The sequence below is a fragment of the Lissotriton helveticus genome, chromosome 6 (assembly GCF_964261635.1).
Source record: "Lissotriton helveticus chromosome 6, aLisHel1.1, whole genome shotgun sequence".
Lineage (NCBI taxonomy): Eukaryota > Metazoa > Chordata > Amphibia > Caudata > Salamandridae > Lissotriton > Lissotriton helveticus.
The window spans coordinates 1151298522-1151319707 of record NC_136067.1 but is presented as its reverse complement, the minus strand read 5'-3'; the positions used below and the strand labels follow the sequence as shown (position 1 = coordinate 1151319707).

The window sequence follows — 21186 nt, the reverse complement described above, 5'->3', positions numbered from 1 at the left end:
GTGCTTCCCCAAGCGATTTTCAAAGGTAGCCTTGTTAAGTAAATGGTCTTGTTAAAGATATGTGAAGTACTCCTCGGGTGCGGCCGCATTAAGACAGACGGCATACAACAACAGATCCTCTCCCCCCCCCCCCCCATGTGAGCCAGGCAGGGGGCCTGGTGTTGCTCTGGCCCTCGGGCCATTCACACCTCGGCTCTCCTGACAACTCCGCGCCAGGCCACCAAAGGCAGGCCAATGCTTTCAAATGCTTTGGCTCCATCAAGTGGCCAAAAGGCGCAACAACTCTGAAAATCAGTGACACTCGGTTTAAACCAGGTCAGCTGATTTTCATCCTGTAGTGTATTATCGTTCAGAATCGGTTTTAACCGAATTCCGGACTGCCTAAATATATATGTATTTATTTCTAACACAACCCCTCTGCACTCTTTATGAGGTCAGAGATCGAAGTACATCACAAGTTACTCAATTAGCATACGATAAGTTGCACAAATACAGTTATGCCCTAGGGGCCTCACAAACCATATACTAAGTAAGTGGTATAAGAACCACTTCAGGAATAGTGAATAGGCCTAGGGAATCGCTGGGGCTACACTGAACAACGAAAGGTTAGGACGTAGGAGACCCACGGGGGACGCGTGCAGTGTGGGAACACAGTCCCGAGTTACCATTGACTTATAATGGAGAACGAAGAAGTTACAAAGTTACTATTTTATGGCACTTCCGGATGGACTACGACAAAACCCCTTTAAAATAGGACGCTTGGAGAGTCAATAACCACGAGAGCACCGGAGTACTCGAGTTACCTCACCCAGGGAAGCCGGGTGCAGAGGTGTCTTTTCGTGTCGGGTTTCGTCGATGCTTTCAATGGAGATCTGCAAAAGAAGTGCTGCAGACGGCCAAAGGAAGAGTGTCCGGGTGGATCCAAGGGTTGATCGAAGAACTGACGAACCTGAAAGCAGAGGGGACAGAGTCTGGGTCACTAGCCAGTGACCAGGAAGGAACCAGGCGATGTCGCGATGATCTCAGGTGAAGAGGTGAAGCTGGTCTCTGCAGCCACGAGGACCAGGAGGTGTTGACGACGACCAGGAGCTGGATTCGAGCTGTCCCACGAAGGATCTAGTTGACTGCAGTGTCGGTCTCCGGACTGGACCCAACAAGCCTTGGCAAACGCAATCCACGCAAGAAGTGAAGATGGGCTTCGGGTCATACCAGCAAGGTCTGGGGCGCTTCTCCTTTGCAGGGAAGCTGGAGCAAGCCTGGAGCAACCAGAAAAGCAAGTTGGTTTCAAAGGTTTGTCTTCAGGGGGCTCACTAGCCAACGGGCTAGCAACTGGGAAGACGCGTCGAGCTGAAGTGCAAGAGCGGGCCCCACGCGGCACTTGTGGAGTGAGGAGAGCTGAGCTTCGGTTCAAATGGCGCTCGGGTCTGGGGCTTCTGGTACCCCAATGACCAACTGCGAGGGTTCCTCGGTAGTCTAGCTGTTAGCAAAATGCAGGATGTCGAGGGAGTCATGTCACACGTCTCTCATGTCCGCCACGGATCTCAGCTTGGCTGTGGATTTGGGTCGGAGTCAGAGAAGTCTGGAAGTCCAGTTCCTGTGTCGCTGAGTCTTCGGGATCCGTCGGGAGCGTCGACAAAGCAGACCAGCAAGTTACTGATGATGCCTGTTTGCACAGGGTGATCACTCCTTGACCACAAGGGAGATGTCTTCAGTCTTCTAGTCGAAATAGAACGTCGAAGGTCCAAGAGTTTCGTTTCAGAGTTTCGTTCCAGGATAATCTAAAGTCCTGGGGACACAGCTCCTATCTTTATACTAATCTTAGGGGCTGGATTACTTGCCTGGTCCCTCCTATGGGTGGACCTGGGAAGGGGGTGGTTACACCCCTTTCCCATTGTCCAGTTTCACGCCAGAGTGTGGCTGGAGTGCCCCAGCAACTGGTTTGAACCGGGCTATGCATGGAGCACCTTGTGTGCCCCAGGCAGTGTCTGGAAAAGCATCTTTCCATTCAACCCACCCTGCCCCAATACACTACAGGCTGTCTGGGGAGGTGCTAGCACCTCCCTCGACAGGAAACCTATTGTCCAGGCCTCTCTTGCTGGAGTTTCCCCCAACTGCAGGAGGTCAGACTCGTGTCTGTGGCAGCAGCATCCATTTTGTGATGCTGAGGCTCTGTTTAACTTTAACCAGGTAAAGCAGTAACATACATGTCTTTTCCCTCTAAAAGGGTGGAATGCTACCCCCGCCGCCAGAATTGGCGGGGGGGGGGGGTAATATTCTAAAGTGTTTGACACCTTACACAAAATGTTTTGATAAAGCCAAACCAAAGTTAGCATTAACCGCGAGGATTATAATGTACTTAAGAGTATATGGTATGGCTATATCATAGAACATCTATAAGGACATGGTTCCGAAAGCTGCAGATGGGCTCAGCTCATGCTAGGGCACCCTCTCACATAAAACCAAGCACTCTGCTTCCAAGATTGTCGAGGCCTGACGTAGGAGTGCCTTATAGGTGCATATGTGTCTATATATATGGGTAGATATAGGTATACTATAACTAAGTAAGGGGTGATTACACCACCTTACCCAAGCTGAGTGATCAGCCTGTGGTGTCAGTTTGGATGGCCAGCCAGGGGTGGCATAATACATACTGCAGCCCCTGGTAGGCCTCGGATGCACCTATGCCCTGTGTACCTATGGTACACTATACAGGGGCTCACAGAGGTGACCCAATTCCCAATCAGGTATGTACCTAAAGAACATGGTATTAATTAAGAGAGAGACAGCTGGGCTGTGGGTCTGATTAGCAGGCCCACAGCCACATTAAAGTCGAAAAACCAGAAAAGCACAGCAAAATGTGGGGGTGACCATAGGAAGCGGACCCTACTCTCCTACACATGGGTACACCGGTAGCCAGTTGGGTGGGTACCAAAGTACTTTCCACGGTCAAATTTAGAGATGAAGCACAGTGACTGGGGTCCTGATTAACAGGATCCCAGTCTGACAAGTCAGAAAACAGAATAACACCAGCAAGAAGTGGGGGTAACCATGAAAGCAGATCCTATTTTCCTATATATGGTTACTCCGAGTTCTATGTTTCACAGAAAAGTCCATCCCCTGTAGGGAAATGGACCACCTCGAATGTTCGGGATTTTCACCCTTTGTTTGTTTTAGCCATAAGAGGGGCTTATGGTCAGTCTGAATAATGAAGTAAATACTAAACAGGTATAGCCTCAACTTCTTCAAGTCCCAGACCACAGCAAAAGTTTCCCTCTCAATATCTGACCAATGTTTCTCCCTAGGGGTCATCCTTCTGATTATACAAGCTATTGGTTGGTCCTGGCCAACTACAAAAGTACTTACCATGTCAAATTTGGGAAGGAAGCACAGTGACTGGTGTACTGATTAGCAGGATCCCAGTCAGACTAGTCAAAAAAATATACTGACGCCAGCAAAAGGGTAACCATGAAAGAAGGTCCTACTCTCCTATAACTTCCAGGACTACTTACAACACCATCAAACGGGCTGATATGAAGCACTAGGAGAGGGATATGTGCAAGAGTCATGGATCTAACGTGTAAAATATTGTTGTAGGAATAGTGAGACTGAGGTTTTTTCTTAGTGGGACTGACAGCAAGAGTAGCAAGGGACATTCTTTAGTGTGTATAATCTGGCATTTGTAAAGCGCAAACTGTCTCAAGACGCTGGGGGCTGTCTGGAAGATTAAGTGAGCTATTGCCTAGAGTCACATGGTTATGAGCTGAGCTGCTGCAGGGGGCTCGAACCGTGAGGCCCGTGTTCTGGAGTCAGTCGTCTACCCGCTGTGCCACACCTCTCCCTTGGTGTGTAGGGAAGTTTCACTTCATGGCGCATGTAATGCACCTAAGACAAACTTGTCATGTTATCTGAAGGGTTCTCCATCTGCTTTGGTCCGTCCGGCTTTCAGATTACTCTCTAATGGGAGTTATTTGATGTAGAACGATAAGGGCTGCTTTTGCGGCTTCTGAAGGGGATGGACTGGATCACATTTGCTCTAAGGATTTGATGAATTGGGTGTCTCTGGGAACATTGTCTGCGGTTGCTATGAACAGAACTTTTTTGTCTACTTCTTGGAACACAAAAACAATCTGGCAGTTTTTTAGTCATGGGACTTTTGAATTTGGCCTTGTTTTTTAATGCGCTAAATTGGTTTTAAATAATTTATATTTTTAACGTGTTTTGTCAATTTTAGCATTTCAACATTTTGGCTTTTCTGTGCTCTTTGATTAAAGATGCACAATGTTTTTGATGATTTTAGGTCTTAATGGATATTATACCTGATATTTTAGCATGGTTTTTTGGAAGTTTTTTTAGTCGTCTAACACCCAAGCAGTGGGTGTCATGTGGTCACATTCGAATCAAGTGAGAACACTATTACTTTGCATGTTCACTTTTAAACTTGACATTGTTTCTTGAACATTGACTTTTGACACACATTTGATTGCATGCCTGTACAGGATAATATTCTCTGATGCAGTTTCTGCTTACATTTCCACTTCATGAGCATATTATCAACTACCTTGAACATTCTGTACCGAGGCTAAGTTCATTACACACAATGTTGTCACATATTTTTCTCTGCTCTGCGTCAGTGCTATCAAAATAGAATAAACAATAGCAGCCTGACTTGGGCTACGGCATGGCAGCATGAGTGATGTTTATTATGTAAACAGCATCACTTCCTTGTTTAGTAGTAGGAGCATTTTGCTTACACTGCGAGGTCAGTACATGCTAGAATTTCAGCCCAGCTGATTCAGGTTTATCTTTGCGAGGGAGGATGCCCAGCTCTCCACCAAGACGGACACCCTGATGACACTTACCCACAGGTAATGGGGAGTTAGATCACCCTACAGGAATTTGGCAGATTCACCCACCCTAGACATACTAGGTTAGAGCATAATATAATACATTTCTTATATGCTAGCATATATTCACTGTTATAGCACAATGATTGAACTGTTTATCTTATTCACCATTCTCAGAATTCCTATTACACTATTCCATACATGCCAACCCTCTCAATTCAGGTGGAAGACTACTGATTTAAAGGCTAGTCTTCTGCCTACTGGTCTGCATGCGAAAACCCGATTCCTCTGTGAGCTTCAGCTGACAGGTACTGTTCTTATGTGATCCAGAGTATGCACTGCCAGTAACCTGCTCCTGCAGTCCAGTGCACAACATTTTTACAATGCTCTCTCTGCCTGCCATATCACTTTCTCGTACTCGTGGCGGGTAAGAAATAATACGGTAAGTATATTTTCATTTCTAATATCCGATCCTGAAGCAGCAAACCTGCAAGTCCCAATTTTTTATTTTTTTTAATCTTCTGCTTTTCTCTGTCTTCTGAAATGTTGACTATTCTTTTCAGTTTCCTTAGATTGATTATTGCAGCTCATGTCTTTTATACAATATTCACAATGCATCAATAAATATTGAAACGGCTTGCTGAGTATTTCTTGTGTATCTCTTTGGGTATGCATCAGTTGACCACCAAAAAGGTTCTAGATCTGGTGCCACAATTTCCTTGAGGACTAAGGTTTGTCATGTTCTGAGGTTGAATAATCTATTTTTTACCTTGTCAGGTTAGGGATATAGATGCTGCACTGTGAACTAGCAGGACTTAGGCCAATATATCCTGAAGGTATGCGTTGAATCAGGCTCACACAATCCTGACATTTATATTGCCTGACGAACGCAGTTTTTACTGAGAAAGTATAAGCCATACAAAGGCGTGTGCTGGCACTGCTCAAGATGTTCCTAACAATTCAGAATGAACATACTAAGCTCAGCTTTCTTTTTGGCTTACTGTTTTAGGCTTTCACTTTCCATATGCAAACTATTTATCCTTAAACCAACAACGTATTTGTTTTGCTTGTCATTTTAGAGTCCTTTATCATGGATTAGAGGATTGAAGTGGGGAGAATATGTTGGTTCCCCAAGTGCCCCTGATCCTGTTGTTTGCTTTAGCCAGCCTCATGGAGAGCAGTTTGGCTTTTTGCAGGCTTTGCCAACAAAAGCAATCTGTGGCTTGTCCCCAGAATTCTGCCTTATGGTGATATATAGCAAAGAGCAAGGTAAGATATATTGTCTGTACATTTTAAAAAAGCATCTCTAGAAAAGTAAATGTTGGTGCGTTAATCATATTTTTAACATATTTAGTTGTCAAGCTTAATCAATATCACCCAGGCTTCATTCAGATCCATATTTTGTTTAATTATTATGCAAACCGTTGTGTAACTTCACAGGTCTGGATGGCATTCCACCCACAAGAGGACGACACTCAACTATATCTGAAAACTGACTTTCACTAACGCTGTGTTTAGTAAAAATACTTGGTTAGATGCCTCAAAGACGGCTGCAAATCATGCCCTCTAAAATTGATTTCCTGCTTCCCACCCCGTACTCAAATAAATGAGGAGACAGTGCTGAATAAAGTCTTCTGGCTTCCTCCTGGATGAGAACCTCCACTTGAGTGCCCACACCAGGAATTGGGCAAACTTGCTAGATTGCTCCTATAGTAACACTCCCCCTCCCCCCAATAAACCCTCATACACCTTGTATCTGAAAGGAACAGCAGAACGGTAGTTAAGGCTGTAAGTATGTCTGCTCTGGAGTATGTAATTCAAAACCATTAATTAACATATTAAGTCGTTCAACAGAAATGATTTATTGAAGTATAGGGCTTTGCTAGAAACGTGACCGAATTTTAGGCATCTTTAATACAAAGCTGTGCATCAGTCCCTTAATCACCACGCATTAGGCATGTCTGATGGAATGACCATGGTCTACCTGACGCGAGTTGAAGGCGTCAGGAGGGGCGATAAATTGAGCACGCCCTCGGTGGAGCGGGGGGAGCATAACCTAAGCAGTACCTGCCACGGAGAACGGAGGAGCGGGAGAGAGCCACAGGAGAAGTCCAGCGGGCACAAACACTGCCGGAGACCGCCGTAGAGACACTGCCATAGACCGCTATCACCAGGAACGCCACCGCCGCACCGGGTCTTCAAATCCCGGCAGTCTTAGCGGCGGCGCGTTCCCTGATGCGAGTTGAAGGCGTCAGGAGGGGCGATAAATTGAGCACGCCCTCGGTGGAGCGGGGGGAGCATAACCTAAGCAGTACCTGCCACGGAGAACGGAGGAGCGGGAGAGAGCCACAGGAGAAGTCCAGCGGGCACAAACACTGCCGGAGACTGCCGTAGAGACACTGCCATAGACCGCTATCACCAGGCACGCCACCGCCGCACCGGGACTTCAAATCCCGGCAGTCTTAGCGGCGGCGGCGCGTTCCCTGACGCGAGTTGAAGGCGTCAGGAGGGGCGATAAATTGAGCACGCCCTCGGTGGAGCGGGGGGAGCATAACCTAAGCAGTACCTGCCACGGAGAACGGAGGAGCGGGAGAGAGCCACAGGAGAAGTCCAGCGGGCTCAAACACTGCCGGAGACCGCCGTAGAGACACTGCCATAGACCGCTATCACCAGGCACGCCACCGCCGCACCGGGACTTCAAATCCCGGCAGTCTTAGCGGCGGCGGCGCGTTCCCTGACGCGAGTTGAAGGCGTCAGGAGGGGCGATAAATTGAGCACGCCCTCGGTGGAGCGGGGGGAGCATAACCTAAGCAGTACCTGCCACGGAGAACGGAGGAGCGGGAGAGAGCCACAGGAGAAGTCCAGCGGGCACAAACACTGCCGGAGACCGCCGTAGAGACACTGCCATAGACCGCTATCACCAGGCACGCCACCGCCGCACCGGGACTTCAAATCCCGGCAGTCTTAGCGGCGGCGGCGCGTTCCCTGACGCGAGTTGAAGGCGTCAGGAGGGGCGATAAATTGAGCACGCCCTCGGTGGAGTGGGGGGAGCATAACCTAAGCAGTACCTGCCACGGAGAACGGAGGAGTGGGAGAGAGCCACAGGAGAAGTCCAGCGGGCACAAACACTGCCGGAGACCGCCGTAGAGACACTGCCATAGACCGCTATCACCAGGCACGCCACCGCCGCACCGGGACTTCAAATCCCGGCAGTCTTAGCGGCGGCGGCGCGTTCCCTGACGCGAGTTGAAGGCGTCAGGAGGGGCGATAAATTGAGCACGCCCTCGGTGGAGCGGGGGGAGCATAACCTAAGCAGTACCTGCCACGGAGAACGGAGGAGCGGGAGAGAGCCACAGGAGAAGTCCAGCGGGCACAAACACTGCCGGAGACCACCGTAGAGACACTGCCATAGACCGCTATCACCAGGCACGCCACCGCCGCACCGGGAGTTCAAATCCCGGCAGTCTTAGCGGCGGCGGCGCGTTCCCTGACGCGAGTTGAAGGCGTCAGGAGGGACGATAAATTGAGCACGCCCTCGGTGGAGCGGGGGGAGCATAACCTAAGCAGTACCTGCCACGGCGAACGGAGGAGCGGGAGAGAGCCACAGGAGAAGTTCAGCGGGCACAAACACTGCCGGAGACCGCCGTAGAGACACTGCCATAGACCGCTATCACCAGGCACGCCACCGCCGCACCGGGACTTCAAATCCCGGCAGTCTTAGCGGCGGCGGCGCGTTCCCTGACACGAGTTGAAGGCGTCAGGAGGGGCGATAAATTGAGCACGCCCTCGGTGGAGCGGGGGGAGCATAACCTAAGCAGTACCTGCCACGGAGAACGGAGGAGCGGGAGAGAGCCACAGGAGAAGTCCAGCGGGCACAAACACTGCCGGAGACCGCCGTAGAGACACTGCCATAGACCGCTATCACCAGGCACGCCACCGCCGCACCGGGACTTCAAATCCCGGCAGTCTTAGCGGCGGCGGCGCGTTCCCTGACGCGAGTTGAAGGCGTCAGGAGGGGCGATAAATTGAGCACGCCCTCGGTGGAGCGGGGGGAGCATAACCTAAGCAGTACCTGCCACGGAGAACGGAGGAGCGGGAGAGAGCCACAGGAGAAGTCCAGCGGGCACAAACACTGCCGGAGACCGCCGTAGAGACACTGCCATAGACCGCTATCACCAGGCACGCCACCGCCGCACCGGGACTTCAAATCCCGGCAGTCTTAGCGGCGGCGGCGCGTTCCCTGACGCGAGTTGAAGGCGTCAGGAGGGGCGATAAATTGAGCACGCCCTCGGTGGAGCGGGGGGAGCATAACCTAAGCAGTACCTGCCACGGAGAACGGAGGAGCGGGAGAGAGCCACAGGAGAAGTCCAGCGGGCACAAACACTGCCGGAGACCGCCGTAGAGACACTGCCATAGACCGCTATCACCAGGCACGCCACCGCCGCACCGGGACTTCAAATCCCGGCAGTCTTAGCGGCGGCGGCGCGTTCCCTGACGCGAGTTGAAGGCGTCAGGAGGGGCGATAAATTGAGCACGCCCTCGGTGGAGCGGGGGGAGCATAACCTAAGCAGTACCTGCCACGGAGAACGGAGGAGCGGGAGAGAGCCACAGGAGAAGTCCAGCGGGCACAAACACTGCCGGAGACCGCCGTAGAGACACTGCCATAGACCGCTATCACCAGGCACGCCACCGCCGCACCGGGACTTCAAATCCCGGCAGTCTTAGCGGCGGCGGCGCGTTCCCTGACGCGAGTTGATGGCGTCAGGAGGGACGATAAATTGAGCACGCCCTCGGTGGAGCGGGGGGAGCATAACCTAAGCAGTACCTGCCACGGAGAACGGAGGAGCGGGAGAGAGCCACAGGAGAAGTCCAGCGGGCACAAACACTGCCGAAGACCGCCGTAGAGACACTGCCATAGACCGCTATCACCAGGCACGCCATCGCCGCACCGGGACTTCAAATCCCGGCAGTCTTAGCGGCGGCGGCGCGTTCCCTGACGCGAGTTGAAGGCGTCAGGAGGGGCGATAAATTGAGCACGCCCTCGGTGGAGCGGGGGGAGCATAACCTAAGCAGTACCTGCCACGGAGAACGGAGGAGCGGGAGAGAGCCACAGGAGAAGTCCAGCGGGCACAAACACTGCCGGAGACCGCCGTAGAGACACTGCCATAGACCGCTATCACCAGGCACGCCACCGCCGCACCGGGACTTCAAATCCCGGCAGTCTTAGCGGCGGCGGCGCGTTCCCTGACGCGAGTTGAAGGCGTCAGGAGGGGCGATGAATTGAGCACGCCCTCAGCTCCGCGGGACGCGAGCGGTACGCCCGGAGCGAAGCCCGGGCAAAGGGCGGGCCGTCTGAGGCCGTCCGAGGACGACGGAGGACGGGACGGGCCACCCTACATATCCCCACGTCATACCAAATTGCCGGTAAGATCTCCTCACACGATCCACTCATTGCCACCTCGCCCCCAACAGGTGTTGACCCTAGATACTTCCCGCCATGTCCACAAGGGGCAGTCGGAGCAAGACTGCAGCTGGAGCTGGTAAAGTCACCGGCCCAATTGATAACTTCATCTTCAGGGCCAATGAAGCTATTGATCACGGAATATCACTCTTGGAGCGTAGAGTCTCCCTGGAACTGGCACAAGCCAAACGCTCTTCATTGGGACTACTTGCCTCAGCCAATACCCCAAACAGGGACAACCCCACCGACGGCACTCGCGTTAGAGCTAGCGCAGAGATCCATACCATGCCCAGTACAGTGGACTTATCAGCAACACAGTTACTATCAGATTCACTACGAAGTCTGGAAAAATCTCCAAACCTAGATGTAACTGATAACTTTAACGCACAACTAGATTTTGCCACTAACTCGATTCCAGCTGTGAGTATCGCCGAGAATCTGGTTACTTTCCCCATAACGGATCCCCAGTTATCCCCTACCCCGATAATAGACACCATATGTCCTCCTGTTATTGACTCGATTTTGATTATAGATTCTGACTCGATGGCCGTTAATTCGACCCCCCCCTCAGAGTCGGCCATTACACACATATTGGAGGAGTCAACCCCAAATTCGAGAGCACTGCGAGGCTTAAGGGAAGGAGCCATACAGAAACAGCCTAAAGGCACAAATACACTCACAAACAAGGGGAACCCTCTTCCTCAGAGAAAGCAGGGGAAAGGCCAATCTAACATCTCAAAAAAGGGCAATAAGAAAGCTAATACAGGGTCGGATTATAAAGGGGACTCGTCCACTATGGAATCACCCGGCAAAGACTGTTCCTCAAACAATCAACTGATAAAGAAGGTGGGGGAACTTATAAGTGCCCACTTGGCAACCATAGACGCGAGACTAGGGAATATAGAAAAACAATTAAATGAATTAAGCACCCTAGTCAAAACTCCCCCCACAAAAGGAACATCCACTCTAGTGACAGCCAGACCATGTACACAACAACCCCTGGGCCAACCTGCGAAAAAACTCGCTGCAGCTCCTAACATCACACCCAAACCAATTCTACCCTCTAAGGATGCTGTGAAAAAACCGACCCCTCCCACCACAAACACAAACTCGCAAGGGAAACAACCAAACCCGTTCACAAGTGAAGGGAGGAAGGACTACCAATTATAAGGATAGGAATAAAGGAAATCAAGAGAGATTTGCCGCCAACCTGCCCCCTGGATCAAGCCCCTATGTAGTGGTGATGACGGGAGTTCCCGAGACACCAGATAACATTGACGAACCTACCTGGTCCCTATTAAATAAAGTCAATCACTGGCTAAACAACAATAGACCCTTACCCCCGCACAGCAGGAGTAAAATTCTAACAGTCAGGAGAGTACCGTGGGTGGGTCACGAGAGAAAGAAAACACACGGTGACTGTGTGATTATTAATTTCGAGGACCCTCGCACGGTAGACTTCATCTGTTCCTGGAGAAGTGAGGGGTACAATGAAGGCATAGAGACAAGACACCTCTCCTTTTTCTATCCATCTAGGAATCATGATAGGTTTGATCACTACGACCAGACCTTTGATGGAGGTTGGTGTCGGGTGGGGCAGAGGGATACGGGGAATAACTGGGGTGAGTGGGGGCGAGACAACTATAGATACCCCCAGAGAAATACAACAAGCAGGGACGCCCATTGGGGAATTCCAGTTTTTAACAGATTTAGCGGCCTAGAGATGGTTGATTGACTTTCATCACCATCCTGGCCACTAAATACTGAATTGGAGGGAGTCAAACAGGGTAGTCATATCGAGACTACAAATATTAAAGAGGCGTGCACCAAGGAGGTCCCCAGCACACACCCAGCTCAAATCAGTTTAAGGATGACACCGATAAGAGAAGAGCAAGTAGGCGGTAATACTAACGAGCCTGTAGCATTCGAATCTCAAGACCCACTTAGTCCCCATAAAGTTTCTGATACACATACGATCCTCGGGAAACAATACCCGAATAAGCGATCTAAACACGATCTAAAGATCATTAGTTGGAATGTCGCTGGACTCCAACAGAGGGTGACGGACTTGGAATGGCTAAAATTTATATCCGATAAAGATATAATAATGTTACAAGAAACATGGGCTACCTCTGCAGTAGCCATAGAAGGCTTTGATTGTTACAGCATTAAAGCACAGAAACCAGTTTTTGGACGCCCTATGGGAGGCCTCTTGATTGGACTCAGGATAACACTGGGGGGGTCCATTAAATTAATACCTACTGAAAGCCCAAACATTCAAATAATTGAGTTCACACGCAGGTTCCCTCTATATTTGATTAATTTTTATAATAATGACTTTCATTCTACACCTAATAAGAACTATATAGAATTATTTGGGAACCTAGCAAAAATAGCTGAATCCCCTAATAACTGTGCGAACAATAGGATCATTTTAGCCGGGGATTTTAATGCCAAACTGGCCAAAACTAAAGAAGTAGTCACTCAATTAGATAGGGCCACTAAACGCGGAAAGGAACTAGAAAGCTTTATAAATGCGTACACCCTAATGGACATTATGGATACAAGTAAAACTAATGACTCTACATACATACCAACCTTTAGAGGCAGAGACCTTTCAAGCACGGTGGACTATATTTTCATGTCTGTAGAACTCATAGATAGAGTCATTCTGGCTAGAGTCTTAGAAACAGCCTTTGGCGACCATAATGCACTGGAAGTCACCATTAAACTAGGTCTTTCCCAAGTCCCAGCTCGCACTCTCGGAGCTAGGGATATCATGCCCTCAACTAACAACCTAAGGCTGAAGTGGAAAGGGGTGGACAGTGGACGCGTTATGAACACAATCACAAATAACCATCAACCGATAGTTGATTTGTGTTTACTCGCTGATGGAAATCATCAAAGGATAGTTAAAGACTTTGCTAACCTTTGTAATGTCATAAAAACTCTCCTAACTATACCCAACAAAAAACACAACTATGAGCCTAGGTGGTTCGATAGCCGCTGTTCAGAGGCAAACAAGGCCCTTCGCAGGGCTTTAAACTCCAAACCTAGAAGCCAAATAGAAGTACAGACCGCTAGACAAACCTATAAAACAACTATAGGGATAAGGAAGGCTGCCATAATGGAAGAACATTGGCAGGAGCTAACTGTTTCTGCTGCTGTGGGAAATAGTGCCACCTTCTGGCCTGCAGTAAGGAAGATGCGGGACATGGGAAAGCAGTTATCACCAATAAGCTGCACCATCTCAAGCCAGCAATGGGAACAACATTTCTCTACAATATACGCCAACCCTGTCGCTTCTACAGAAGATTATAGCCCTGGAAAACTGGAATTATTAGGCATAACCCAGGGGGAGGTCATCGCGGCCATTAATCAAAGCCTTGGGAACAAGGCGCCTGGGCCGGATGGCTTCCCAATTGACCTAATCAAATATAAGCCGGAATTCTGGGGTCCCATTTTGGTTAATGTTTTTAACTGTTTACCGCTGGCCCCTATTCCTGATACCTGGTCAACCAGCATAATAGTTCCTATTTACAAAAATGGTGAAAGATCTGACCCTGCAAATTACAGGCCCATTTCGCTCTTGGACAATACCCTGAAAATCCTGGGTCGGGTGCTGTATAACAGAGTGAATGATTGGGCTGAGGAAGCAGGGGTGGTGGATAGATGCCAAATTGGCTTCAGAAGCAAGGTTGGGACAATTGAACAATGCCTGAACCTAAACCTTATAATTGACAAATACACCATAGCTAGGGTCTCACCTATTTATCTAGCATTCATGGACTTATCGTCCGCATTTGACTTGGTAAACAGGTCAAAATTGTGGGCGACTCTCCTGTCCTACGGCTTAGATGAACCTCTGGTGCATTTTTTGGCTTATTTACACGCAGATACAAAAGCACAGGTACGGATTGGTATGGAGGGCGAGATCGCGGGGGCAATCAAGGTCGAAAGAGGTGTGCGACAGGGGTGCGTTTTAGCACCCCTGCTGTTTATTATTTACATAAACGGACTGAGTGACTCTCCGAAAAAGGCGACCCCTGATGCCCCGAGAATCCAAGGAAGATTGCTACCCGCACTTCTGTACGCCGATGATGCGGTGATCATGGGCTTGACACCAAACGCCCTACGTGCTTTGGTTAAGAACTTTGCACACTACATGGGGAATCTGGATCTTAAAGTGAATTTAAAAAAATCTTTTATTATGTCCTGCGGGCCAGGGGCCAAACAACTCAATTCCATTTCTATAGGACAAGATAAGTTGTACTCCACAAAAATATTTTCTTACTTGGGTGTGGCCTTTGCTGCGAACGGCCGGTGGAGTGGGCACTTAGCCCACGCCACAGGCAAGTTCTCAAAGGCCATAAACTCAATCCTTTCCCTCCCACGACCAAAGAGGACTGCAGCAACAAATGCAATTTTGAAGATATACAGACTGCAGTGTGCCCCGGTAGCAACTTATGGCGCTGAGATTTGGGGGATAGTGAAAACACCCAGCCTGCAGACAGAAGAGAATCGGCTATGCAGGAAATTACTGGGAGCCCCAATTTCTTCTTCCGGGTACATTTGTCATGCTGAACTCAACTTGCCCTATATAACTGACTTCATCGCTACAAGACCTGCCCTATTTTGGCTGGCTATCTGGGTCAATGACCGTGCTACCTTAACACAGGAAATTTTGAAGGAGTGTATAGACTGCGACAAAGGAATGTGTATTCCGTGGCTTCGGGCGACACAGGAAAGCCTGAATAGCATAGGCAAAATCCACCTTTTTAACGATCCCTCCCAGATCCAGAGCACAGACAAAAAGGATGTACAATCTGAACTTTATGCCCTCTACAGGGAAAAGAGGTTGGAGGAAGAATTACAAAAACAAACCGTTAGGTCATATGCGAATAACGTAAGTAATGACCTATCTCCACAACAAATTCCTTTGTACATGAGACTTCCAATGACGAATTGGGAGAGATCGTTATTATTTCGCCTGAGAGCAGGGACCATAAAATTTTCACTCTGTTTTCCTATGGGCCACAGCATGATGAACTCTGGAAATGTGTTTTGCCCCTGCCCTTGCGATGGACTTAGTAGGCAAAATGACTTACATTTCTTTTTTAATTGTAAATTTTATATGAAATATACCAAATGGTTTTTAGCCCCATATTTTAAAAAGCACAGACCAGTTTCCCTGATTCAATCCTATGCCATGCTTTTAAAACTTGAAAATGATGAACTGATTTTCCGTGTAAGTTCATTTCTGAAAGTTATCTCCCACACACGCAAAACGATGGAATCCCCCTGAACTGTTTCTATGTTTATAGCTCCCAATGCTTTTGCACTTTAGTAATTGGATTACACCGACTGTTTACATCTATGTCTGTATGTTCCTTTTGTAGTCTCTGACTACTTGTGAAAATTTGTAACTCTTTCATGGATTTTCCTTTTAATGTGTTGCTTTTATGGATTTGTTGAAATCCAAATAAAGTATTTTTGAAACTTTTGACCATGGTCTACCAGTGCCATCAGGCACATGGCGCTACCCCTTCTGACTCTCAGAGTAATTGCAAAAATTCTTGTAGAGCAAAACCTGAAAAACATAATGGGCATCACCATTGTGCAGCTGCAGAGGGGGATGCATTTCAAGATACTCCGTAAAGCTTTCAGTAATTTGTTGGTAAATCTCTACCTGCCCAGGGGGTTGGGTTTCCACTCTTGACAGAATCAAAGTGAGCTTCCATGCAGATCAGACATGTGGTATGGCATGACTCGCAGACATCACTTCAGAGGTTACTCCTGTGTTTACCAGTCAGTATGTGCAAGACACCCTTCACTTTGCTTCCTTGCCTGTTACCTCTCCACTTTTCCCAAAACACACATTACATATCTACAGTGCAGATTACAGAAAGAGATGGGACAAATCTTGAGGAAAAAGTGCCTGATCGATCACAAAGTTCAGTGACCTCAACTGTGCTGCGTAGGTCTCTTCACTCAACAATGGGTTGCAAAATTGCATATGAGCACCTTTCTGATGCATGCTTCTTCCTGCATATTCCTCAACTTTTTAATATTAGGGTACAAGACTGGTCCAGAAAACTCTTCTCATAGCGCTCCCTCGGCAGTAGGGGGCACTGGCTTCATTCTGGTGCCAGACATGATGGCATGTGGTGTCACAGGGACTACAAAGTGATCCCCACAGTTGAGATGACCCAGTTCCTTTTTTCTACACCTTTGACGCGATCCAGATCTCTTCAGCGAGATCTTTCTCTCACCAAAAAAATGCTTACACACAAGTACAAAAGCAAACATGTCACCACCTAAATGGTCAGTATTCAAACCCTGTAAGACAGTTGGGTCAGGTGTCGGTTACTGACTCTCATGAAGTTTGCCTCTGGTGACTAGATTTCAGTCATGACTTTCAGGGCCACGAGACATGCCAGAGTGTGCATCTGAAGAGCATTAAAAAGAGGGAGGGTAAACTCATTATGGCCTAAGCAAAGGATGATATGAAGGGCAAGGTCGAGGTCACTTTGACCATCGCTATCCATGTCATCCCACTGCAAACCACTGTTGTGGATCTCCTCTCCCCTCAGGCTCTTCTTTGGAACCAGAGCTGATTAAAATCCAGTACCCTTTGCAGCTGGCAGAAGTTCCTGCGCCACCGCCAACTCCGGCGACCAGCACACACCTCTACCCACACTTCTCGGTCCAGGTTAGGATCTGGCACCATACCTTTATGGATTTCAGGGGTGTATTTATTCCCTCTGAAACACCTTTGGCCCCATTGGTCCCTTTGGTAGGAACTAAAATTTCTAGCTTCAGGTATTCCCACAGCGCAGTTCACTCCCATCACGCCATTGTCACAAGCGCAATTTGCTCCATTTCTACTTTCTATGTTGCCAGCACTGACTCTGACCAAGCCATTGCCACCCTAGGCATCACCATCAGTAATTGTGACCACATCTCCAATGCTGGAACATCTTTGTCAATGTCACAGCCCATTCAGAGGTCAAGGAGACAGGCACAGCACCTCCTAGAATACAGGAACAGAATTCTGATCAGGATGCCCCTGGAGATCCCTGTGAAATCCCCAAGGAGTTTCTAGAGATGGTGAAGCCAGTGGGTTCAACAGATCATCCTAACTGAAATTCTTGCACCCTTTGAGTTCACTTCCCCATGGAGTATATTGCCCAATGAACTTCAGACGCACTTCATGAACTCATTTGAAATACTCAGGTGACCTGGGAGCAGTTTATTTTGGTTGGTCTTGACAGTGCAGACTTAGTTGCCAGAGTGCAGTACAGGGACTATGAGAAGGGTAAAGATTGGACCTCTTTTGACTCCATTGTTTCCTCTTCCTCCTTCCCGGCCACCACAGGGAGCTTCTCCAAGTTGCCCATATCGAGGAGCTCTTGACTGGCGGGAATTCAGGTGTCCTCTTTTCCACAGGCCTGAAGGCCCTAACTTCAGACCAGTGGATCCTGCAGATCTTGGGAAAGGGGTGTTCGCTACCCTTCTACCAGTTTCCTCCCCAGATCCCCACTCCCTGTTCATACTTTTCACAGAACTACCTTCTCCTGCTGCAGCAAGAGGGGGGCAGCCTTCCTTCAGAAAAGAGCTGTGGAGTTGGTGCCAGAGCAGAAAATTTGGCATGGATATTACTCTCTGTGCTTTCTTTTGCCAAAGGCCGGTGGTCCTTGACCTCACGGTCTTGAACATTTTGCTACTAAAAGAGGATTTCAAGATGCTGTACCTAGCTCAAGTTCTTCTGCTCAGGAACTGGAAGACTGGATAGTGTAACTTGACTTAAGAATTCAGATTTCCACATCCAGACCCTGAAGTCCCACTGGAGGTATTTTTGGTGGGCTTGACTCACTACAAGTTTGCTCTTTCCTCTCTTTGGCCTACCTTTGGCACTGCAAGTCTTAACAAAGATGATGACATTGTTGGCTGCCTGTCTCAGGAGGTCAGTGATTCCAGTTTTACCCTACCTGGACAACTGTTTCCTGCAGGCCAGGACTCGGAGATTGTGCGGTAAGTGTCACTGATGTACAACCTGGGTTTTTCCAACAATGTGCCCAATTTTCAGATGGAACCCTCTCAATGTCTCCTGCTCATAAGAGCATGCCAGCTTGATGTGAACCTTTCTCTTTGCGCAGAGGATACTGGACATGCCCTGTCCCCGCATTTCCAGATGTCATATTGCCAATCACGAGTGGCGTCTCCACCCAGAAGTTGTGAAGAGTATCATCGATCAATATAGCGTACCCCACATAAATGTCTTTGTCACTTGTTCCAATTCTCATTACCTTAAGTTCTCTGCTGTCGGAAGTTTGCTCTGTATCTACTATACCAAAGTAGGGTATGGTGTGCAAAGTGTCCAGGGGGTCCCCAGAGGTATAGCAGAGGCTAAATTAGGTAAGTTCTAACAGCTCTCTTTGTGGTAGTGCAGGAAAGCAGTTATCCTTATCCAGAGGGTGTTTTAACCATTTATTGTATTCACTCACTCAAGGACTGATTATACACACTCGGAAACAGAATCCTGACCAATTAGGTAAGTATAAAAAAGGTATACTTGTATTTTATTACTAGAACCAATCAGGACTTTTGGGGTGGATTTGCAATTGTTCATGGTTGGTATGACTCCAAAAAGCAGCTTAAATTAGACAGTAATTACTTTTAGAATATGTTTTGATTACTTTCAGATTACATTGTCTACTTGTGGTGGTATGCCTAGATACCACACCGAGGAATCTCACAATACAAGGTAAGTATGGCATTTTAGAATTTGCAGTTTAGTTGAAACATTTTTAGGGTCAAAAACACATAACATTGATCCCTATGGGAGAAAAATGATTATCGGTTACACAGGTAAGTAAATGTTTTACGACTTATTTTTGGGGTTAGGACCAAGATTCCCCAAGGTCCAGGTAGGCACTCAAATTGCACCTACAGCGGCACTAGGGCGACCGGGTGCAGAGTGCAGGATGCGAATGTTAGCCAATTGGGCTAGCGGCACCTTAGTTGGGGGTTGCTCACTGGCAGTCCATTCAGTCTCTGGAGCCAAGCTCCTAGGCTTATGGTCAGGGCGAAGAGTGTCCCAAGTGAACGCCAAGTCCACACCACCCGTGGCGCAGGGGCAGCCGGGTACAGGAGTACCTTTTGAGGTCGGATTTTACTATACCGGGCGGGAAGGTCTCAGTGCAGAGGCTGCAGGTGACGTCAGGGAGTCCTGGAGTGGGCTCAGACTCTGTAGCACTGGGGGACCTCTCTGGGGACTGGTGGGCCACTTGGACTCAGGCCATAGGCGACGGGTGCAGTGGTGGTTCCAGGCATAGAGTTTCTTCGTCCTCAGCAGGTTCAGAGTCTGTCTTTGGAGTTTCTTTTGAACAGAGCTGCTGTTCACAGATAATCCTGCCTTTGTTGAAGGCTGTCCGCCCCCTCTCCCCCCTCCCCCCCACCTCCCCTTGCCCCTCGTGCTTTGGAGGTCACTGGCTGCAGGACAAATTGACTTTTGGTGCAGGATGTCCGGAAACTGCAGGCGGGACGGTAGGACTGGGGCCAAGTCAGTTCCTTAGTCTCCTCTGCGATTTCTTCCATCCTTCTTATTCGTAGGTAGCAGTTATCTCACTTCTGGGTTCAGGGCTGACCCCTAAATACTGTATTTAAGAGGTGTTTTAGGGGTCTCGAGGTAGTAGCCAATGGGCTACTGACTTTAGTGAGACTACACCCTTGGTGTGCTCACCCCACATGGAGGCATGGACACATTCCCTAATCCTGACTGGAGAGTGCCTACCATCTGCCAGATGGCAGGCACTGAAGAGAGGGCTTCACCTTTCTTCCCCCACCTGAGGGGTCGGGTTGGCATAGTGAGCACGCCTTCTGGGCTGTTCTAATTTTTGCTGCCTGTCTACCCTTCAGAAAGGGGGTGAGACAGGAAAGGGACCTGCTCCTGAGAGCAGGAGAAGGTGGGGGTCGCGTTACAAAGGTGGCAAGGCCTTTGAAGATCCCTTGCCACAGATGGCTCTTCCTGACATGGGGAGGTGTGAACATCTCTGGCCATGAAAGGCTTTGTTTCTGGGCCCAGGGAAGGATGCTCCCTCCCCATGGGTCCAGAACCGTGATATGTGGTGGTAGGCTGGTGTTTACCAGTCAGGGAACCCAGCTGTGGCTGGGTTTTTTTCAGGGGGCATCTCTAGGATGCTCTTTGATGCATTAAATAGTAAATGCCAAACTGGCATCAGTGTGGTTTTATTATGCTGAGATATTTGGTAGCAAACTTCCCAAAATTCAGTAAAGCTATTATGGTGCTGTGGAGTTCTTAATGACAAACTACCATATCATATGCCCTTTTTGGTTTTACTGTATTAACAATGTTCTAAGAATGGACACTCACCAGTGGTAAAGTGCACCCAGCTAGAGGGGTGACTCACCTATACCATAGGCAGTTGGTTAAAGCATAGCACAGGTATGTATGCTATGTAGACTCTTCACTTTTCTCTACACCAACACACGCAGCCTGCAATGGTAGTGTGTGTGTTTATCTGAAAGAAACAGTTAGTTATAGATTCCTTACCTTAGAATTACCCCCAGGCGTCAGACTTGATCTGCAAATTTTTTCATCAGCAGTACCCCTGTGGGTCGGAAGGTGGCGTCGGTCGACTTCGTGTTCGGCGTCGTGGTCGCCGGGATGAAGTTGCAGTAGCTACTTAGAAGCCGCCCTCGTGCGCTGGCATCAGTTATTTCTTTTTCCGCGCCAGCAAGCGCAGGTCCGGAGAGAGCATTTTTTGTGACTTTCGTCGACTTCTTTTTTGAGTCTAATCCGACTCCTGGTGCACAGGGGATGACCGGTTTCAGGGCCTGCGATTCCTGTACTCGACT

General features: G+C 48.8%; 1 protein-coding gene across 2 annotated transcripts in view; it reads left to right on the top strand.

The window, feature by feature from the left end:
- The window catches only part of LYST (lysosomal trafficking regulator), a 3192287-nt gene that overhangs the window by 2745825 nt on the left and 425276 nt on the right, over positions 1-21186 (top strand). For both annotated transcript variants that reach the window (XM_078648813.1, XM_078648812.1), the window contains one exon: positions 5924-6113. In XM_078648813.1, the coding sequence (XP_078504939.1) occupies positions 5924-6113 (190 nt within the window). The remainder of the gene's footprint in view (positions 1-5923; positions 6114-21186) is intronic.